The 20,982-nt window shown below is 39.1% G+C and overlaps 1 protein-coding gene and 1 non-coding gene across 5 annotated transcripts in view; one reads left to right on the top strand and one right to left on the bottom strand.

Annotated features, from left to right (window-relative positions):
• Positions 1–20,982, top strand: part of LOC132307849 (DNA-directed RNA polymerase IV subunit 1) — a 42,384-nt gene that overhangs the window by 19,631 nt on the left and 1,771 nt on the right. For all 4 annotated transcript variants that reach the window (XM_059805718.1, XM_059805720.1, XM_059805719.1 and 1 more), the window contains 9 exons: positions 2,450–2,619; positions 2,754–2,820; positions 2,899–3,017; positions 3,254–3,402; positions 12,299–12,558; positions 12,659–12,832; positions 12,917–13,054; positions 14,595–14,857; positions 20,752–20,863. In XM_059805718.1, coding sequence (XP_059661701.1) covers positions 2,450–2,619; positions 2,754–2,820; positions 2,899–3,017; positions 3,254–3,402; positions 12,299–12,558; positions 12,659–12,832; positions 12,917–13,054; positions 14,595–14,857; positions 20,752–20,863 — 1,452 coding nt within the window. The remainder of the gene's footprint in view (positions 1–2,449; positions 2,620–2,753; positions 2,821–2,898; positions 3,018–3,253; positions 3,403–12,298; positions 12,559–12,658; positions 12,833–12,916; positions 13,055–14,594; positions 14,858–20,751; positions 20,864–20,982) is intronic.
• Positions 1,966–2,090, bottom strand: LOC132310939 (U6atac minor spliceosomal RNA). Its single transcript, XR_009482769.1, has one exon. It is a non-coding gene; the product is annotated as a U6atac minor spliceosomal RNA (small nuclear RNA).

Here is a 20,982-nt window from a genome sequence, read left to right as displayed (position 1 = left end):
TAACTCAAGAGAGGTGCTTGATTATTTGTCAGTTATGCTTCCACCTTATGCAGTCATTATTTTGTGTCATGTGTACATGACGTGTTAGTGCTTGACATGACATAAAAATATGCCTTGGTAGGAGTGTCCCTGTTCATAGTGTACATGGACAATCAGATACATTCCATGCTCACACACAATGCACAGACACATGTAAGGATCATTATTTCTTTTTATTTTGATTCACATGTATATTTATGTGCTGAAGGGGCTTTGATGCATATTGCGTCAACCATAATACACGAGCAATGACAAATTAGATGAGTTCCAAATTTTCTAAGTCTGATATGAGAATATGGTGTCATATTTAGCAAAATGTGAACTGCATGTTTCATTTATTCAGTAGCATATTCAAGTTTTCTATTAGTATATATATATATATATCCTAATGCTGCACTGTAAACAAATTCTATGGATTCTCTCACATACATATAGGCAAAAAGTTATCCAAGGTTTAGCAAGTTTTTGTTAAAATAATGTGATGTCAAAATTTTCTAACATTGATTAATACTGTCCAACTCTAGGAAAAGAGATTTGGGGGTTAGAGTATCTGATGCATAACCAATACAAATACTTTTCTTGATCTGAATAATCTTTCACACCCTCTAGGACTGTATGAATGAAAGAGCCACTTTTTAGAGTGTAAACTTTAGTGACTTAGAAGCTTGTTTGTTGTTTTAATGAGACGAAGCATAAGAAGTACTTATCCACTGGTTAGGTTGTATGCAGACGGGGTAATTGAATTTTAGCAAGTGCTAAAGTTACATTTAATTGAGTATTGAAGCTGGAATTTTTTTTGATAAGTAAGAATTTTATAAAAAGCGCTCAAAAGGGGAGCGAAACCCATGGAAACGAGATGAAAAAGCCACAAAAAGCCTCAAGCCTTCAAAGAGGCCAAAAAAATAATAATCTCCTCAACAGAACGATAATCTCTCCCTGAGACCCAACAAAAAAGAGTAGAAATAATAGAGAACTTAAGCATAGAAATGGGTTTCTCCTTGCTATCAAAATATCTCCGATTCCTCTTTTGCCAAATGCACCACCAAACATAGAGAGGGGTAGCTCTCCAAGCATCCCGGATGAGCGCCCCAACTGAGAAACCTCTCCAAGCCTCAATCAACTCTCTAGAGGAACAGGGTATAACCCAGGGGACCCCAAATAACCCAATCATCATATCCCAACAATCTTTGGCCATACTGCAATGCAACAGAAGGTGATCCATTATCTCCTCATCGCGTCGACACAAGTAACAACGATTGATAACCACCTGCACTCCTCCTCAAACTATCCTGGGTTAAAATCCTACCCAAGACAGAAATCCAAGCAAAGAAGGCCACCTTACGGGGAGCCTTGGAGCGCCATATAGCCTTCCAAGGGAAAATGCCACCCTCCCCAACAGAAAGGCACCTGAAAAAGTATCTCACCTCGAATCGACCTTGAGGGTGTGGACTCCAAAGCCAAGTAGCCAACAATCAGCCTCTCATGAGAGATCACCTGTCGATACAGTAACTCCAAAAAACGAGTGACCTCCTCAATTTCCCAATCCTGAAAATGCCTCCTAAACTGAACGTCCAAAGGTAGTCTTCCATTATCAAGATGATAATAGTCAACCACCAAGGCCTGCCTGTTAGAAGCAATCCTGTAAAGCCGAGGGAAAGAAAGAGCAAGGGGAAACTCCCCACACCAAAGGTCCTCCCAAAATCTGATCCTCCTACCATCCTTGATCCGAAAGCGAACATGATTACAAAAAACGTCCCATCCCTTTCGAATGCAAGTCCAAACCCCCACACCCCTAGGACCACGCACCTCAAGAGAACACCACCACCGCTGATTTCCCCAAACTTGCTGGCAATAACTTTCCTCCAAAGCCAATGCCTCTCGACCCCAAACCTCCAAAGCCATTTCCCAAGAAGAGCCCTATTGAATTTAAAAATTGGGTTATAGATCCACCGAAGTAGAAAGCCTTAACCGGATGTGTTAACAGGTAAGCCCGAAGGCTGTTCCCGTCCCTGTCAGGGGAGATGCCAACCATCTCTCCTTTCTACGAACACCTGCAAATCATTGTACAACCCTAAAATAAAGTTTAGTGTGGCTGCTGGGATTTTAACAGCATTCTAATTTAAATGCTTAAGTTGTTGAAGTGTTCTGTAATTAGCCCCTGACAGGTACCCAAACTCTTCTAGTCTTCTTCATGAGTGGGTTATCGTGTAACCGTATTATAGCTTTCAGGGAGTTGTCTATATTTGAACATAGTATCTTTCTACTATCATACCACGATAACAACAGATTACTTTAGAAGTTTAATCTGTTTCGAGAGCTTTGCAATTTATTTTATTTATTTCATCAACAACTATTGTGTTATTCTGAGAGTACCTGACAGAAATTAATGGAGTCCAATATGATTGTACAGAAAACACTGGAATGTGGTGTGAAAAAAATTAGTGGTGATAAAACTGCTTCACTGTTCTTGTCCAAGAAACTTGGAAGATGGACATATGGTTTTGAATATGGAGCTTTAGAAATTCAGAATCACTTGGAGAGACTACTCTTTTCAGACATTGTTTCTACTGTTATGATATTGTAAGTTATTTATTTATTTATTTTGGGTAATTTTGTAAGTTGTTATTTTCTTTTTTAATTTGTTATCTTTCCTTTTCGATTGTACATAATGATTCATCTCTTTCTTTCTAATTGATGTGCCCTGTGGGTACTAGCTTCTCCCCACCGACTCATGGCCGTACACATAGCAGTCCATGGGTTTGCCATTTTCATATTTGTAAGGTATATTACTATCTAAAAAATACATCTTTTCTGTATCTTTTTTAGTCCATTCTCTGGCATAAATTTGTGGTCTTTCAGGAAATAGCAAAGAGGAGAAGACTGAAACTGGATTCTGTCATTGATGCTCTCTGCGTGAATTACAATTCGTCCAGAATGAGACTAAAAAACAACCTCCCAAACTTGCATATAACAAGCAAGTAAGCTTTTTTCCCATAGAACTATGGTTTTTAGTCGCTGAACATAAAGCTTAATTATGGTTTGGTGAACTCCACGTACCATGCTGTGTACATAGACTGGTTCAGATATATGACTTTGAATATTTATCATATGAAATCGTTTTGGGTTGTTGGCATTCCATAGACTCACACATCTACAGATTATTGTTGGCTGTAGCTTTAGTGTCCTACATTTTACATTGTTGATTAATTTGCAGGGATTGTGGTGTAACTGACAAGCAGAAAGAAAATGAGGCCACATTTTGCATTACAGTCACAATAGTTGAAGGCTCCAGGAACTCCTGTGTACAATTAGAGAACCTTCGAGATACGGTGATACCATATCTTCTTGGAACTGTTATAAAAGGTTATTATTGAACTAGATATATCACTGCTACGTCAACCTTCATTTTATGTGAAGTTCATTTCTCTTGTTCGGTTTATTATTATTCAATGAATGTTCTACTTTTGCTTCTAAGGTTTATGCGCAAAGAATGAGAAACGGAGACAAGGGATCAAATCTCCTGTCACCTTTGTTGTGAAGCACAAGGCTTTTATTTGGATCATGCTTCACCCCTGGAATTTTGCCTATGTTTGATATGTGCCCCTCAAGAAAGGAAAAGGGCTTTTTAATTTTTTTTTTAATTTTTTTATTATAATAATTATTATTTTTTATTGGTGTTGGTTGGGGGGGGGGGGGGGTGTTTCTTACAAATTTAAGACATATAGTTGTAGGTACACGACTCCCCCATTACACATGGCACCGAGGTGGCAGTCGACGTGTTATCCTTGCAACTAGACATGTGACATTCCCAATATTTACAATCTAGTCAAAATTATCTTTCTCTACGTATGCTGCTTGTGTAGCATGATAAACCAAGTCCAGTGACCTCGAGACTACTCATAGATACCAAGGCATAATAGATTATTGTACCATGAAGGAGGCTATATCTCCACATTCTGATGACCGTGAGATTCTCTCTTCTTCGCCAGTCTACCTTATTCTTTATTATTCTCAATTTAAATTTGTTAATCGACTGACTCGTCTTATGACTACCATAGCAAGTTCATTTCCAAAAAGATTATATTATCTTCAACTAGTCATTATTTAGAATATTTTTTACCATTGAAGGATTTAAATATTAAAGTTTCACCCTCTCTAATAGCTTAAGCTTTTGGAGTAGATGATTGTTAACATGGTATCAGAGCCTAAGGTCTCGAGTTCAAGCCTCAACGTCAACCTAATTAAAAATTGAAAAACATGCGTTGGACCAAAAGAAGGCCACACGTGAGGGGCGTGTTGAAGGGTATAAATATTAAAGTTACACCCTCTCTAACAGCTTAAGCTTTTGGAGTAGATGGTTGTTCACAGTTACCCTGTCTTCTCCACAAGCTCATGGCTAATTTTCAGTTGAATTCTCTTGTCTCATTATTAGCTTATATGCTTACTCCTGGCTCAGTTGCCGCGTCAGTAGAATAAGCTTTGGCAGATATCTCCTGCTCTGGGTACATGACCTGCCTCTTCCACAGGCTTATGCCTTTGACATGGCTTCTTTGCAGTCTTCTTTGGCCCTGTAATCCGTCTCAACTCTGGTTAATCGCTTTTATATTTAATTTAAGCCCTTGTATTTATTTATTAGTATTTCATAAATTTGAAAAGGAGTAAAGGACCTAAATTTGTGATGTAACTTTATAATTCCCCAATTGATTTATTTATCAAAAAATAATAATTCCCCAATTGATTTAAAAATACACTTGACCCATCCTCATAATATTTCTTATAACAAGTTACCATATTCAATTTTTGGATACTTTAGCAATGTCCCTTTACACATGGAGGTGACAAGGATAGGACAGTTAGTCAAGCAACAAACCTGACACGCATGCCCGAAACGGAAACTTGCACTTGTTTCTGGGTAACATAGCCTTTTGCACTACCTGTATTAGGAGCAATATTTGAGGGCCTTCTACATCTTGATTTGCAGCTATAATCATTGCCGTCTTTTAAGTACACGGACATGTCATAACTATCTGCATAGTTACCGTCATGACCCACTTAGTGAAACATGAGCATGTCATAAATTTCTGGAATTTCAGGAATGTGGCTGATGTATAGAGCTTGCCAGGTGATCCTTTCTCAAGGTCTGTGTCCAGCATTACTTGGCTTAAATTTGTTTGGACAATATGCTCTATATGACATGATGACACCATATTGACCACATTTACCATGTATGGCTATTGGCCGAGGGGCTGTCCCATTGACGTGTGGAGGATCCTAGTGAACTGTGCTCAAGCTTGTTGCGGATGTCCATTTTCTTTGTGCGAACCCTATCGCTGCCATAGCCACCCCTAATACCAAAATGCTTCCTTTGTACATTGTCCCATTTTACCAGACATTCATCGTGCATATGGTGGTATACAATTGGATTATATGAAGCATAGCACGATTTATTGAGTCTTGAGACTGTCAAGTTGCACGAGCACTGCGTTTCTCTTACTTATAAACTATAATTAGACTTCCTACACCGAAGGCATATATTATATTTGACTTAGATCGTATCGAATATGTGTTTGTACTGTTACTTTGTAGACACTGGTGTTACATTCCACGTGGCTTGGTTTATATATATATATATATATATATTTTGATAAGTCAAATATATAAAAACCGCTTAAAAGTGGAGCGGATCCCAAACATACAAAAAGGCCAAAAAAAACAACTCAAGCCTTCAAAGAGGCTAAAAAGAGAACAATCTCCTCAATAGATCTATAATCTCTCCTTGAAACCCAACAAAAAAGAGTAGCATAGCAACAGGCTTCTCCTTTCTGTCAAAATATCTTCTATTCTTCTCGAGCCAAATGCACCACCAAATACAGAGAGGTGTAGCCCTCCAAGCATCCCGAATGAGAGCCCCAGCTGAGAAACCTCTCCAAGCCTCAATCAAACCTCTAGAGGAACAAGGCATAACCTAAGGAATCCCAAACAAACCAAGCATCAAATCCTAACAAGCTCTAGCCATGTTGCAATGTAACAAAAGGTGATCAAACGTCTCCTCATTGCAAAGGCACAAGTAACAACGATTGACCACCACCTGATTCCTCCTCCTCAAATTATCCTGGGTTAAAATCCTACCCAAGACAGAAGTCCAAGCACAGAAGGCCACCTTTAGGGGAGCCTTAGAGCGCCAAATAGATCTCTAAAGGAAAGGACCACCATCACCAACCGTAAGGCACCTAAAAAAGGACCTCACCTCGAACCGACCCTGAGAATCAGGATTCCAAAGCCAACAATCCTACTCCCCATGAGAAATCACCTGACGATACAGCAACTCCAAAAAATGAGTGACCTCCTTAATCTCCCAATCCTGAAAGTGCCTTCTAAACTGAACATCCCAAGACAGTCTTCCATTATCAAGATGATAACAGTCAACCACCAAGGCCTGCCTAACAGAAGTAATCCTGAAGTGCCGTGGGAAAGAAAGAGCCAGGGGAATCTCCCTACACCAAGTATCCTCCCGAAATCTGATCCTCCTACCATCCCTGATTAGAAAACAAATATATTTGTAAAAATCATCCCACCCCTTCCGAATGACAGTCCAAACCCCCACTTCCCTAGGACCACGCACCTCAAGAGAGCTCCACCCACCACTACTCTCCCCAAATTTGCTCGTAATAACTCTCCTCCAAAGCCACTGCCTCTCAACCCCAAACCTCCAAAGCCATTTCCCAAGGAGAGCCTTATTGAAGGGCAACAACCTTGTAATACCTAAGCCTCCACTCCGAATTGGGCAACACACTTGCTCCCATCGAACCAGATGATACTTGAACTCCTCAGATGATACTTGAACTCCTCATCTCCCCCCCCCCAAAAAAAAAGGGAATATTGCGCTGCAATCTCTCAATTCTCTCATCCACAGAGGAAGGAATCTGAAAGAGCGAGATGAAATAAGTGGGGAGCCAAGAAAGGGTACTCTTAATCAGAGTAACCCGCCCCCCTTGAAGAGGAATTGCTTCTTCCAACCTGCCAGCCTCTTCTCAAATCTATCCACAACTGGATCCCAGCTCCCCACGCATCTCGACGGGGCTCTTAAAGGCAATCCTAAATAAGAAATAGGGAATGACCCAGTGCGACATCCAAGAATCTGAGCAAACCTCTCAATATCAGGAACATCCCCAACCGACACTAAGACACTCTTACCGACATTCACCTTGAGCCTTGAGACAACTTGGAACCAAACCAAAACGTATCTCAAATGTCTCAATTGGGACTCGTCAGCATCACAAAGAACAAGAGTATCATCCGCAAACATCAAGTGAGAGATCTCTATTTGACTGGCCACATCCCTGCCCACCTGAAAACCACTCAAAAGACCCAACTCAACAGCCCTTTTCAACAGTCTGCTAAGTGCCTCCATCACAAAAAGGAACAGGAAAGGAGAAAGTGGATCCCCCTGTCTCAAACCTCTCGAGCTAGAGAAAAAACCTGTCGGAGCACCGTTCACAAGAACAGAAAAACGAACACTAGAAATGCAAAAAAGGATCCATTTCCTCCATCTCCCCCCAAACCCCATCCTTTCCATCAAGTAGATAAGAAAGCTCCAACTCACATGGTCGTACGCCTTTTCAATGTCCAACTTGCACAAAACGCCCGGAACCCCACTGTTCAATCTGGAGTCCACACATTCACTGGCAATAAGAACTGAATCCAAAATCTGATGACCTCCCGCAAAAGCATTATGAGAATCCAAAATGACACCATCCAAAACCTTCCTCAGCTTAGAGGCCAAGACTTTGGCAATCAACTTATAGAAGCAACTCACCAAGCTAATGGGGCAAAAATCTTTAACATCAAGCGCCCCTCCCTTTTTCGGAATGAGGGCAATGAAAGTGTCATTCAAACTCTTCTCAAAAGAGCCCTGAGCATGGAAAGCGTGAAAAGAGCCCATCACCTCCTCACAGACCACCTCCCAACACTCCAAAAGGAATCTCAAGGAAAAACCATCAGGGCCTGGGGATTTATCCTTGTTACAGCTCTTCAAAGCAGACAAAACTTCCTCTTTAGAAAAAGGCTCCTCCAGAGTAGAGCACTCATCACTCGAAATAGAATCAAAATAAAGCCCTGCAAGCAACGGTCTCCAACTAACTGGTTCTCTGAACAACAAAGAAAAGAAAATCAACAAAACCCTTACAAATCTCCACCTTCTTACTCAACCTCCCCATCCATCCGAATCCTCCCAATGTGATTGCCCCTTCTATGAGCATTGGCAAGACGATGAAAAAATTGTGTTATTGTTACCTTTCTTGAGTCATAAAGCTCTAGATTTTTGCCTTCACGAGATCTCCTCCATGACAGCAATCTCAGCAAACTCCGCCTGACACTCCACCCTCCTAAGTTTCAAGGAATCCGTCAAAAACCCCTGACCCTCCATTCTATCAATATCTGCAATCTCAGAGAAAACCCGATTCTTCCTCCAAACCAGATTTCTGAAGACCTCCTTGTTCTAAACTTTCAGATCATTCTTCAAAAAACGCAGCTTACCTGCGAGGGAATGACTTGGGGAACCAACCACTCCATAGCCCACCCACCAGGATCGGACTCGCTCCAGAAAACCCTCAGCCTGAAGCCACATATTCTCAAATTTGAATGGGGATCTTCGACTACGCAACCCACCACAATTTGATATCAATGGAACATGGTCAGATAACGGACGAGCCAAAGTGGCCTGAACAACATCTGAAAAATGTTCCTCTCAATCACTCGACACTAGGAACCTGTCAAGTCGAGAGAGAGTAGGAGGAGAGCGACCATTGGACCAAGTAAAGGGCCCAACAACCAAAGGCAAATCAATCAACCTAAACACATCAATGAACTTCGAAAAAGACTCCATCTCAGCTGTCCACTTGCCCCCCGAAGACCTCTTAAAAGGAGATCGCACAACATTGAAATCCCCTCCAATAAACCAAGGCAGCAACCATCTCCTACGGACCTCACCCAGTTCTTCCCAAAGCAAATGACGAACACTATCCTCTGTAGGACCATAAATACCAGAAAAAACCCACTGAAAATCATCCTCCATCACAGAGAAGATACATGAAGTAGAGCAAATCCCAACCTGAGACTCCAACATAGCCCCACACACACACACACACACACACACACTACGCACAATCAAATCCGTCATCTCCGCAATTTTTGTTTCTTGAAGACACACAATATGCCCACCCCCTTTCTGAATCACCGACTTCACCACTTTTCTTCGAACCGGGTCATTGAGACCTTGGACATTCCATGAAAGAATTTGTAGCTTCATAAGGAAACAATTGGGTTAACATTCTCTCCCCTCCCTCCACAATCCCTCTCCCTAGATCCCTTAGTTCTCCTTTCATAAGTGACAAGAGTCGTTGGGCTCAAAAGCCCCCTCTCATCCACCCCCATTGGAAAATCTCCTCTACTCCCCCTACACCCCATTCTCTCAATGTGCTGAGAATTAAGAACTTCAAGAAACACATAAGTTGCCTCCTCCATACGACTGTTAAAAGAAACTTCCAACCGAGAGCCCACCTCTACCCCCTTTTCTCTCAACCAAACATCTTCCACATCAGCCACTCCTGTAGCTAAACCATCCCCATCCGCCCCCTCCTCATCAGGTCTAACAACAGCTAAAGGAGTAAAAAAATCAAAATCAGTCTCACCCCCATTCCATTGAACCAACCCCAATTCCTCAAGGAGAGAAGGACACAACCCATTCTCTCCCTCCTCGGGAACCGACGAACATGGTGAGCTGCAAGCAAGTGGAGTTCCACAAACCTCTGCAGCCACAGGATCACTCGGCTCACTTGAAGGCCTTTCAAGACTAAATGAGACCGCAAATAACTCAACAACACAGCAGCAGTAGCATCATCCAAGAATGTTGTCTGGACTCAAATTAACATTCACAAGGCCCTAATCAAGAGGAGTGCCTGGTGGAGTTAGACTGCCATTCTCTCGTTCTCTTTTTGTGGGTTAGTCACCAGGGATCTCTACTACGTCGGGAGTAATACTTCCATGTCATATTCATTTGTAAGAACACACAATATCATTTCCTTTACTTTTTCTTATGTTAGCATGCATAAATTAGAACTCAATTAATTGTTTTTCTTGGCCCAGTTGAAGCTCTGAACGACAGCAAAAGCTTTAGTTGGCATTACAGGCTATCCTATTAAAAAACTTAATTGGAATTCAATCCATTTTGGTCCTGTTCATGAACTTCTTTGCAATTTTTTTCTGGTAATTCGAATTTGCAGTTTAGAGTGATTCCAGGATGAGATTTTTGTTTTCTAACCTTAATAGTGTTAAAAGCCTATATTTGCAATATTTTTTTGTTCAATTTAGCTTTGCACTGTGAGTCAGAAAAGAGTAATTAGCTCATAAGGAATATCACCCAGTAGATACAATTAGTGTCTTAACTTTTTCCTTTTCTTTTCAGGGAGGTTCGAACCCTTTTATTTTCTCTTTCCTTTAAAACTGAAATTTTATTTATTTTATGGAGAATGGATATTATATCATGAACATGCAATGGTTTACGTTATATTTAATGAGCTTTAATTATCTGTTTCTTTTGATGTTTAGGTTTCTATTTTTATTTTAACCCCTCCAACACAGCATAAATTTTATATGACATTATACTTTACTATTTGTGTCAGTTTTCATTCTGTATGTCATAACTAATATACGGTATTATATCCTAACAATGATCTAAAACTAGAAATATATCGGTTTGATATCTAGAGGCATTGGTGTTGAGCTTTACATGATAGTGGAGCTCATGCAAAGGCAATCTAGAAAGGAGTTGGTCATACTTTTCTAGCTTGATTGTGCTGAACTTTGTGAATTACCGTTCCACCAGGATTAATATTGAGTAGAGTCTACATTCACCTGTAACTATTAATCTCTACTGTCAAAAACACAAGCTTCTTGTAATTCGGTAGGTTGATTTTGGAAAGGTATTTCAATTTCATATATTCATCTGTGATGATTTTTTTATTTTTTGATTTTATTTATTTATTTTTTTTGTAGTAAATTCATCTGTGATGAATACAATCAGATAAGCCAAAACGTTTGTCAGGACCAATATGAACAAGCTGTGATGAATGAAATATTCTCGTATTTGCTGCCATTTTGGTGAGGGGTTTTTTTTTCCTCCTAGGGTTAGCTGACTTTTATCAATGGAGAGAACTTGAACCATTTTTTTCCGCATTTCTAGAGAAAATTTGCTGAAGCATTAGGATTTATTTTGGACTTCAAATGAACACTATTGGTGTTAAGTCACTACTACATGCTTAAAAATGGATCTGTTAGTCTGTTTTGATTATAGTTTTCAGCATATGTGTGGATAACGAAAGTTTAGGGTAATAATATCTCTAGCTTGTGAACTTTTAGCATTTGAATGTACAGAGAATTTCACAAGCCAAAGTAATCGTTAGATAAGGTTATTAAGTTTACCAGTACTTGATCTATTAGTTAAACATTTTCTAAATTTATGTGGATTGTGTTGAAAAAGACTAGGCGAGGTTACACTGAGTATCGATTTAGGTGCTGTGATAAGACATGTGATCTGTGAATTAGTAGGGGTATAGTTTCCACTCTTCATTTTAAAAGAAAAGAAAATACTAACACAAAAAAAAATATGGCCCCAGGTTGAGCTGGATAGTGAAATCTGTGTCCATAGCTGACTTCAAGTAGGTTGGACTTGAGGCCTTTTTGAGTCGGACCATGTGCCTATTACGGCACTTAAGCAGAGATCCTGTTGGTATTGGTGTTATTTTGGTCCTGTGAAATTTATACTACCAAAAAAGGTCTCTTCAAAGTACATTAATCATTTCTTTTTGTTGATAAATCTTCGTGTCAGTCCTAGAAAGAAAAATAAAGAAAATAGTATATCATTCTAAATTTGCATTATTTCTATGTTTTTGCCTTTCAATTATCTGTATTGTGATTGTAAGCTTTTTATTTATTTATTTATTTTTTATCTCACATGTTTGGAAATTATTTGTTCCTTTTTGATGTTTTGCAAAACATCTTGTAAATGTGAAACGTTTACTTGGTTTTTAGAACTTGTGCTGTGATTCACTTTATGTCAACCCACCTTTTTCTTTTCCAACGAATTCTACAGAAGCCAAAAGCTTTTTGATCTAATGAAGATGTGCTTTACGTGTTGAATAGACATTATCGATTATTTATATGATCTTTGAATTATCTTTTTAATTTCCGTCATGTTATCTAGGATTCCTTGAGATCAAGAAGGTGGATATCTTATGGAAAGATCAGCCAAATGTATCAAGATCTCATTTTAGTTCTTCTGGTGAACTCTATTTAAGGGTTTATATGTCTGAAAACTGTGATAGATCAAAATTCTGGAGCGTCCTTGTGAATAATTGTCTCCAAATAATGGACATGATTGATTGGGATCGCAGTTATCCAGATGACATTCGTGATGTGAGTTCGGCCTACGGAATAGATGTTGCATGGAAATGCTTTCTGAGTGTAAGTTCTGAGGAGGCATCCACCTTACTTCCTTTGGCTACTTCAGATTTTGTGAAACTTGTTAATATTTTTAATTTACAATTTGTGATTTTGAATGCAGAACCTGAAGATTGCAATATCTGATACTGGCAAGTGTATACTTTCAGAACATTTGCTTCTTGCCGCAGATTGTCTATCAGCTACGGGAGAGTTTGTTGCCTTAAATGCAAAAGGGTTGGCGCAGCAAAGAAAACAGACCTCTGTTTCTTCGCCATTCACACAAGCATGCTTTTCTGTTAGTTCTCATTGACATCTGTAATTTATTTATTTTATTCTTTTTAGATTAGCAGGGTGTGTATAAATCTATGTTCTGTCTCAGAATCCAGGCGATTGCTTCATTAAGGCTGCCAAGATGGGAGTTGTGGATAATCTTCAGGGGAGCATAGATGCATTATCATGGGGAATGATTCCTTCTATAGGAACTGGAGGACAGTTCGAAATGTTATATTCCCCGAAGGTAGATATTACCTTGTCCTATTTAATGTTATTGATGTAGCAAAATGTTCAGGGTGTTAGACTGGAAAAGTGAACAAATTACGTGTCTCAGTGATATTAAATACATACTAGGAGCTTATGCATAAACATAAACTAAATTCATGTGTATGTGTACACCAGTTGATCTACCCCATAGTTGTGACATTAGTGCCATCATCGATCAGTTTCATTCCTATCACACTCTATGATGTTTATTTATGAATTTCCTCATCACTTCTGAGTTTCGACCTTTGTTGAAACTAGCAAAATTTCAATATTTGAGAATCTTTTGAAGTTCTTAAGTTTTATAAATAATGAAAAGAGTGTAGGTTTAACTAGGAAAAAAAAAAAAGAGTGGAGGTTTTGTGCCCTACGTGGATTCTGTTCTCTCGCTGTCAGTTGACGAGGTCAAAATTAACTATAGAATTTATTAGGGAAATTAGCTCCAATCACATACATGTAATTGGATCTGAGTTCTTGGATTTCTCATGGCCCGTTGGCTCTTTCTAAGGCATTCTGGTCATCTTCTTGATCACATAATTGTGCATTGGGTTCTTTGGCTTCTATAATATTAGATTTTTTCGTGGAGAAACGACAGATTTTGAACTCGCTCAATAGTGGCATCAAGTTGCTTCTAGGCCAAGACACTTACCATTCCAGTCCTGATGGTATAAATTATAGGGATGCTTGAATTATTTTTTCATTAAATCAAGTTGCTCTTATATTCTTCTGATTTCTTTCCATCTATGCAACCTTTAGATACTGACATGCTTCCGAAAGTGTCAATGATGGATGTTCGGTTCTGGGCCATTTGCCCAGGTGGTATAACCTCTCCTCTCTCAAAGGGGAGGTGAGGGGTTGAGCCCCGTAGAGGGCATTTGTGAGTGTGTGCGAGTATTTACCTAGCCAAAAAAGAAGAAAAAAAAAATGTCAATGTATTAGTAGAAATGCATCAAATATTACATCCTGCGGCTATGGCATCCCTCAACCATGAACAAATAGACTGCAAAGCTTTCTCCCTATTCCCTACCAGATGAGGAACATGATTTGAAGCTCTTGAATAAAATCTAAAGAGAAACCAGGGTGCAAAGCTAATATATTTCTTATATCTTCCACCGCTACAATAAGGTTAAGGAACATAAAACCTCTTTGCGACAACCATCTCAACAAAATGCTTCAGCCATTGAGGCATCCGCCACATTTGTGAAAGAAACTATAGCCACCTTAAGAAATATACCGTCTGGGTTGCGGACAATGAGACCACCTCCTAGCATCGATGTTTGCTGTTGTTAATTGCTAGTCAGAAGTCATGTATGAACTTATCTTGCAGTTTGCCAGAGTATTGATCTATTTTGAACCTTTGAATGAACAAATCTTTGTGCTCTTTTTCTATATACTGTTATGTCTGTGTGTGGTTGGGAGGGGGAAGGAGTGCGCTTGGGAAGAGAAACTATTTTGCATTTTATGGTAGAATGTTGTATTTACTTCCACGTTCTAATCCTTTCTACTACATCATTGACCAGGGACATGAACTTGCTACTCCTATAGAGGTCTATGACTTGTTGGGTAGCCAGATCAGCTCTCTTGAACAGAATGTAAAGGTCAAGGCACCCAGCTGGCATGACCGTATGTCCAATAAATGTCACACTCAGCCAATATGTACATATGATGATATTGCTGTGAAAGGATGTAAAAATTTGGAAATATCGCTAACAAAATTAAGAAGTGTTATCTCGCTGAAGGACATTCAGAGGTTGTCTCAGGAATTGAAGTATATGCTACGCAAGTAAGTTGGCCTCTTCTAAAAGATCCTTTTCTCAATGCTGCGTTATATCATTTGGTACTAGTGAAATAACATAACATATATTAAGGTTGTATATCCTATATAGAATAATATGAGTTGTTCATGAACAGTTTTCAGTTCTCATTGTGTTGTATTTCTGTACTTAATTTTATATTGTAATAGTCCAACAATCTCCTATTGGTATGGAATTATTGGCAAGAATCTTGTTACTAATTTTTCCCTCTATGTAGCACCTCTCTTCAGGTTAGGGCTTGTAATTTTGACTATTCATTTGTCATAGGTTAAACATCTGATGTGTTTATTTGGGGATAAGGAACTATAATTTTATCGAGAAAAGGTTAAGAGAGTAAAACAAAAAGATGGATGTGGAAAGAAATTCAGCAACAGATTTACAACAGGAAAAAAAACAAAACATATGCATTAGAGACTTTTGTGACCTCCTAAAACTTGAGGGTTTCAACAACCTTTGAGGAAAATAGAGATGCCCTCAAAAAATTCAAGAACGGCTGCCTTTCTCTTAGATTATACTCTCTTAGACGATACACACACTTCTTCAATGGCCAAACTAGGAATCCACTTTTGCTGCTTGAATAGAAACAAACAAATCCAAGATCTCTCTCAACATATTGGTATAAGAGCAGGTAACCCGTATTCATTATTTATGTAAATGATTTCTTTTAGGGAAAATTACACAAACACCCCCTCATGTTAGGTCAAATCTCACATAAATGGACATTTTAGTTTTAATTTGCAGTCACATTCTGAAGAGTTAATCCGTATTTCACTCGCACCCCAAATGTCACTTTTCAGGGCTGTCAGAGTGCTTTTTACATGCAAAATGACTATGCTACCCTTTGACTTGCTGTTGACTTAAAAAAAATAGTATTTCAGTTATTAAATGACTCAACCACCCCCTAGATCCATTGTCTCTCTCACTAAAAATTAAGTTCTTCTCTCTCTCTACATATATACATACATATGTGTGTATATATATATATATATGAAATCAAGATCTCTTATTCTTACAAGGCTGCCATACCTGAGACTTGGACACATTCATCTTCCTGGCCTTTTAATTCTGTATAAATAGAATTAACACACACACACACACACAAAAGATTGTTGATGAAACAGAAGAAGGCATGATGTGTTCACGCACAACATAATATAAGTAGCCCACATAAACAGAAAATAAATAGCCCAAATTTGAAATACAAATCAGGTCAACTTGGAGTCCAAATTAGAATAGTGATTGGGCAAAATCAAGGACGACTTAGTTGAAATAAAAATCAGGTCAAATTGGATGGAGTCCAAATCAGGTCATATCATGCAATAAATCAACCATGTTTGTAAAGATTTTTTTTTTTTTTTTTTTCTGCCTAATGCTTCAAGGATTATGTGGTAATTACCAATCTCGTAGGAGATTTCGGGTTGTCGAATTGCCCACTTGAAGAACATAGCCAATCGCTTCACCGCCCAAATTCCCTATGTCGACTACATTGGCCACCATATTAGTACTCAATTCGGCACCCACATTTTTCAATGCGCTTTCGATTGCGGTTTTGCCTTTGAGTTTCTGAAGAAAGACACCTTGTAGCTTCTCTTCCGGTGATAGAAACCCATCAACAGCTGGACTAATTGAGCTCTCTCTGTGTGGGTTTGGGATTGAAGCTTCGTTACAGCGGCGAATCGGTAATAGATGAGATAGTTGATCCAAGATGTGATTTTCACCATGGTGATGATACTGGACTGGTTCTTGATTTGCTTCTCTGATGATGGTGATTCATCAAGTGGCAAAAATCTTTGGGCGAGTTTGCCGGTTGTAGTGACGGTGAGGGCGACAATCTAAAACACCGACAGTGAGGGTCTGCCTTGATGGCGACGGCAGATCTCCGGCGACGATGGTGATAGCTATCTGCAGTGGGATGGAGAAGGAGAAGGTGATAGAGATAGATATAGGTGTATGTATAGATATGTGCTAATGACTCAAATAATCCCATGTTAAAATGCAGAGAAGTATTTTTTAAGGGTATATTTGTCCCCAAAACTTTTATCTATAGATATATAAATATACAATAGATTTCCCCTTAGGGTCACTTTTGTCTTTTAAAAAATTTGATATTTATTGTTAAAATATATTAAATAAGTGAGGGCATAAATGTTTGGTGGGTTGTTTTTACAAGTTGCTTGCCAAAGTCTTAGCCTCTAGACTGAGGAAGGTTCTGGATGGCGTCATCTCTGATTCTCAGAATGCTTTTGTGGGAGGCAGTCAGATTTTGGATTCTGTTCTTATTGCTAGTGAATGTGTGGACTTCAGGTTGAGTAGTGGGTTCCGGGTGTTTTGTGTAAGCTGGACATTGAGAAGGCTTACGACCATGTGAGTTGGAGTTTCCTCATCTACTTGATGGAGAGGATAGGGTTCGGGGAGCGATGGAGGAGATGGATTCTTTTTTGTATCTCTAGTGCGCACTTTTCTGTCCTTGTGAATAGAGCTCCAACGGGGTTTTTCTCTAGTTTGAGGGGCTTGAGACAGGGGAATCCGTTTTCTCCTTTCCTTTTTCTTTTTGTGATGGAGGCTCTTAGCAGGTCGTTGAAAAAGGCTGTTGATCTGGGATTGTTGAGAGGCTTTCGGGTGGGTAGAGATGTTGCTAGTCAGTTGGAGATTTCTCACTTGATGTTTGTAGATGATACTTTGGTTCTTTGTGATGTTGATGCGTCCCGGCTGAGACATTTGAGATGCGTTTTGATTTGGTTCCAAGTTGTCTCTGGGCTTAAAGTGAATGTTGGAAAAAGTGTTTTAGTGCCGGTTGGGGATATTCCTGATATTGAGATGTTTGCTCAGATCCTCGGATGTGGCACTGGCTCGTTTCCTATTTCTTACTTAGGTTTGCCTCTGGGTGCTCCTTTGAGATGTGTGGGGAGTTGGGATCCGGTGGTGGATAGATTTGAGAAAAGGCTGGTGGGTTGGAAGATGCCGTACCTCTCCAAAGGGGGGCGGGTCACTCTGATCAAGAGCACTCTCTCTTGCTTTCCCACCTATTTTATCTCCCTTTTTCAGATTCCTTCTTCGGTGGCGGAGAGAATTGAGAGGTTGCGGAGGAATTTTCTTTGGGGAGGGAGAGGAGAGGAGTTCAAATATCATCTGGTACGATGGGAGCAAGTGTGCCGTCCTCATCAGAGTGGAGGTTTAGGGATTCGAAGGTTGTTGCCTTTCAATAGGGCTCTTATTGGGAAATGGCTTTGGAGATTTGGGGTTGAGAGGCTTTGGCTTTGGAGGAAAGTTATTGCCAGCAAGTTTGGGGAAATCAGTGGTGGGTGGTGTTCTCTTGAGGTGCGTGGTCCTAGGGGTGTGGGGGTTTGGACTTGCATTCGAAAGGGATGGGACGTTTTTCGTAATCATGTTCATTTTTCAAAGGCTTTGGTGTGGGGAGCTTCCCTTTGCTCTCTCTTTCCCTCGGCTTTACAGGATTGCTTCTGACAGGCAGGCCTTGGTGGTTGACTGTTATCACCTTGATAACGGAAGACTAACTTGGGAGTTTAGGAGGCATTTTCAGGATTGGGAAACTGAAGAGGTCACTCATTTTTTGGAGTTACTATATCGTCAGGTGATCTCTCATGAGGAGGCTGATTGTTGGCTTTAGAGTCCACTCTCTCAGGGTCGATTCAAGTTGAGATCCTTTTTCAGGTACCTTTCTGTTGGGGAAGGTGGCACTTTCCCTTGGAAGGCTATTTGGCGCTCCAAGGCTCCCCTTAAGGTGGCCTTCTTTGCTTGGACGTTTGCCTTGGGTAGGATTTTAACCCAGGATAATTTGAGGAGGAGAAAGTAGGTGGTTATCAATCGCTGTTACTTGTATCGTCGCGATGAGGAGACAGTGGATCACCTTCTGTTGCATTGCAGTATGGCCAGAGATTGTTGGGATATGATGATTGGGTTATTTGGGGTCCCCTGGGTTATGCCCTATTCCTCTAGAGGGTTGATTGAGGCTTGGAGAGGTTTCTCTATTGGGGCGCTCATCCGGGATGCTTGGAGGGCTACCACTCTCTGTGTTTGGTTGTGCATTTGGCTCGAGAGGAATCGGAAATACTTCGATGGCAAGGAGAAACACGTTTCTATGCTTAAGTTCTCTATTATTTCTACTCTCTTTTGTTGGGTCTCAGGGAGAGATTATCGTTCTGTTGAGGAGATTGTTATTTTTTTGGCCTCTTTGAAGGCTTGAGGCTTTTTGTGGCCTTTTCATCTTGTTTCCTTGGGTTTCGCTCCCCTTTTGAGTGTTTTTTTATAAAATTCTTACTTATCAAAAAAAAAAAAAAAAAAAAAAAAAAAAAATTACATTTTATACCTTTTTAAGATGAAAAGCTGATATGGGGTCTAATTGAAAGTTAAAACCAAAATGTTCATCTATCTGAGATTTGACCTAACCTGAAGGGGTGTCGGTGTAATTTGCCGTTTCTTTTAATTTTCTAAGGATTAAGTATTTGTTTTGTGGTTTAAGGGTTTTCCAACTAAAGTTGAGACTTCAAAAGCTAATACTGTGAATTTACAGTAACATCAAGCAATGTTTGTAATTGGCTGGCCAACAACAGTAACAAGGCTCTAATATGCGTTGTTAATTCTGAGGCCATTCTTTAGAATTATGATCTGCTGTGCATAATGAAATGTTCTTCTTCTTCTTCTTCTTCTTCTTACAAAATTTGTTAAAAAGCTACAAATGAAGAAGTTTATGAGAAATAGTAGTGAGAGAAATTAAGTACAGAGCATTCAATAATATTTATTCTAAATGAGGTGTAAAGGATGGGAAGAAAAATATATACAAATCTGCTAAGTGAAGAGAGAGGAAAACTAGAGATTGTAACAATATTAAGTGCATTGTGAGTGAGTATCTAAAAGTTCTCGTGAAGGGTGATGAAATTAAAGAAATGTGGAAAATTGAGAAGCTATGAAAATCATAGAAAAAGCAGTTTAGAAAGATTTTGCAACCTTAGGGAATGTAGATAAATCATATTTTCCTGTAGGATCCAGTCATGAGTGGTACAAAAAGCATCGAGTAAGACAAAAATAAGTTTAGGTTTTGTCGGTTTGTCTTGGCTAAGAAAATTGTTCAATAATATAATAATAAATAAAAAATGCCTGATGAGTAGAAGTATTTTTGCTACCTATATATAAGAATAAAAGGGATACTTAAAATTGTTCAAATTATTGTGGTATCAAATTAGTGAGTTATAGTATGAAACACCTGGAGAGAGTTATTGACTATCCCCACTACGCAATCACTCACCTACTAAAATATCATTCAACATAATAAAATCCACAATAAACAGATATCAACTATAGAATCCAATCCCTATTTCATGGCTATCCCCACTACACAATCACACATTCTAGGAATAAAACTAAGATCACAAAAATGGTAAAACTAGATGCCTCTAGACTATTACGTATCTTCTCTATTAGTTTAAACTTATAAGTAGATGGTGGTTAACACACAGTGCCATATGTGTTTCATCCATGTAACTCAATCATGGGGATTACTTTTGCAGATTAATTATGATGATCTCATTGTGCGAATAGTTTTTGTACATGTGTATGTTTTTTGAATGAAAGGTCAGCTCGTTTGCCTTGAATTGTATTCAGAATTTCATAATTAAGCCACTTGTAAATACTGATGTGCTTACAAGCATCTATGTAGCAGACAGGCATGCTTAAGGAGCTTACATGATTTTAATCAAGATCCTGTAATTGTTAGCACATTTTATCAGAAGTTAATTGTTCTGTGTGGGGTTGCTATTCATCGATCTTCGTTACCTTATAATCCTTTCTAAAATATTAATTTGATTTGTATGTTTCTTTTCTTTTATTTTCACCATCTTTGATGTAGGTATCCTGTCAATCACCAGTTAAGTGATGTGGACAAGTCTATTGCAATGATGGCTTTATATTTTCACCCTCGAAGGATAGAGAAGATTGGAACTGGTTTTCAGGAAATAAAGGTAAATGAAAGAAATTTTGATTTTGTGAATAATAATTTTCAAAAGGAGTCTATTTATTTACTTACACGTGAGTTATCCTGAAAAGGACAAAATTGTCACATTCTCTGCAATTTGATTGT

Source organism: Cornus florida, unplaced genomic scaffold, assembly GCF_030987335.1.
Source record: "Cornus florida cultivar Cherokee Brave unplaced genomic scaffold, ASM3098733v1 CherokeeBrave_3.0.0_Hap2_Chr05, whole genome shotgun sequence".
Taxonomy (NCBI): domain Eukaryota; kingdom Viridiplantae; phylum Streptophyta; class Magnoliopsida; order Cornales; family Cornaceae; genus Cornus; species Cornus florida.
The sequence above is the reverse complement of the archived record's forward strand: the minus strand, read 5'-3'. Positions and strand labels throughout refer to the sequence as shown.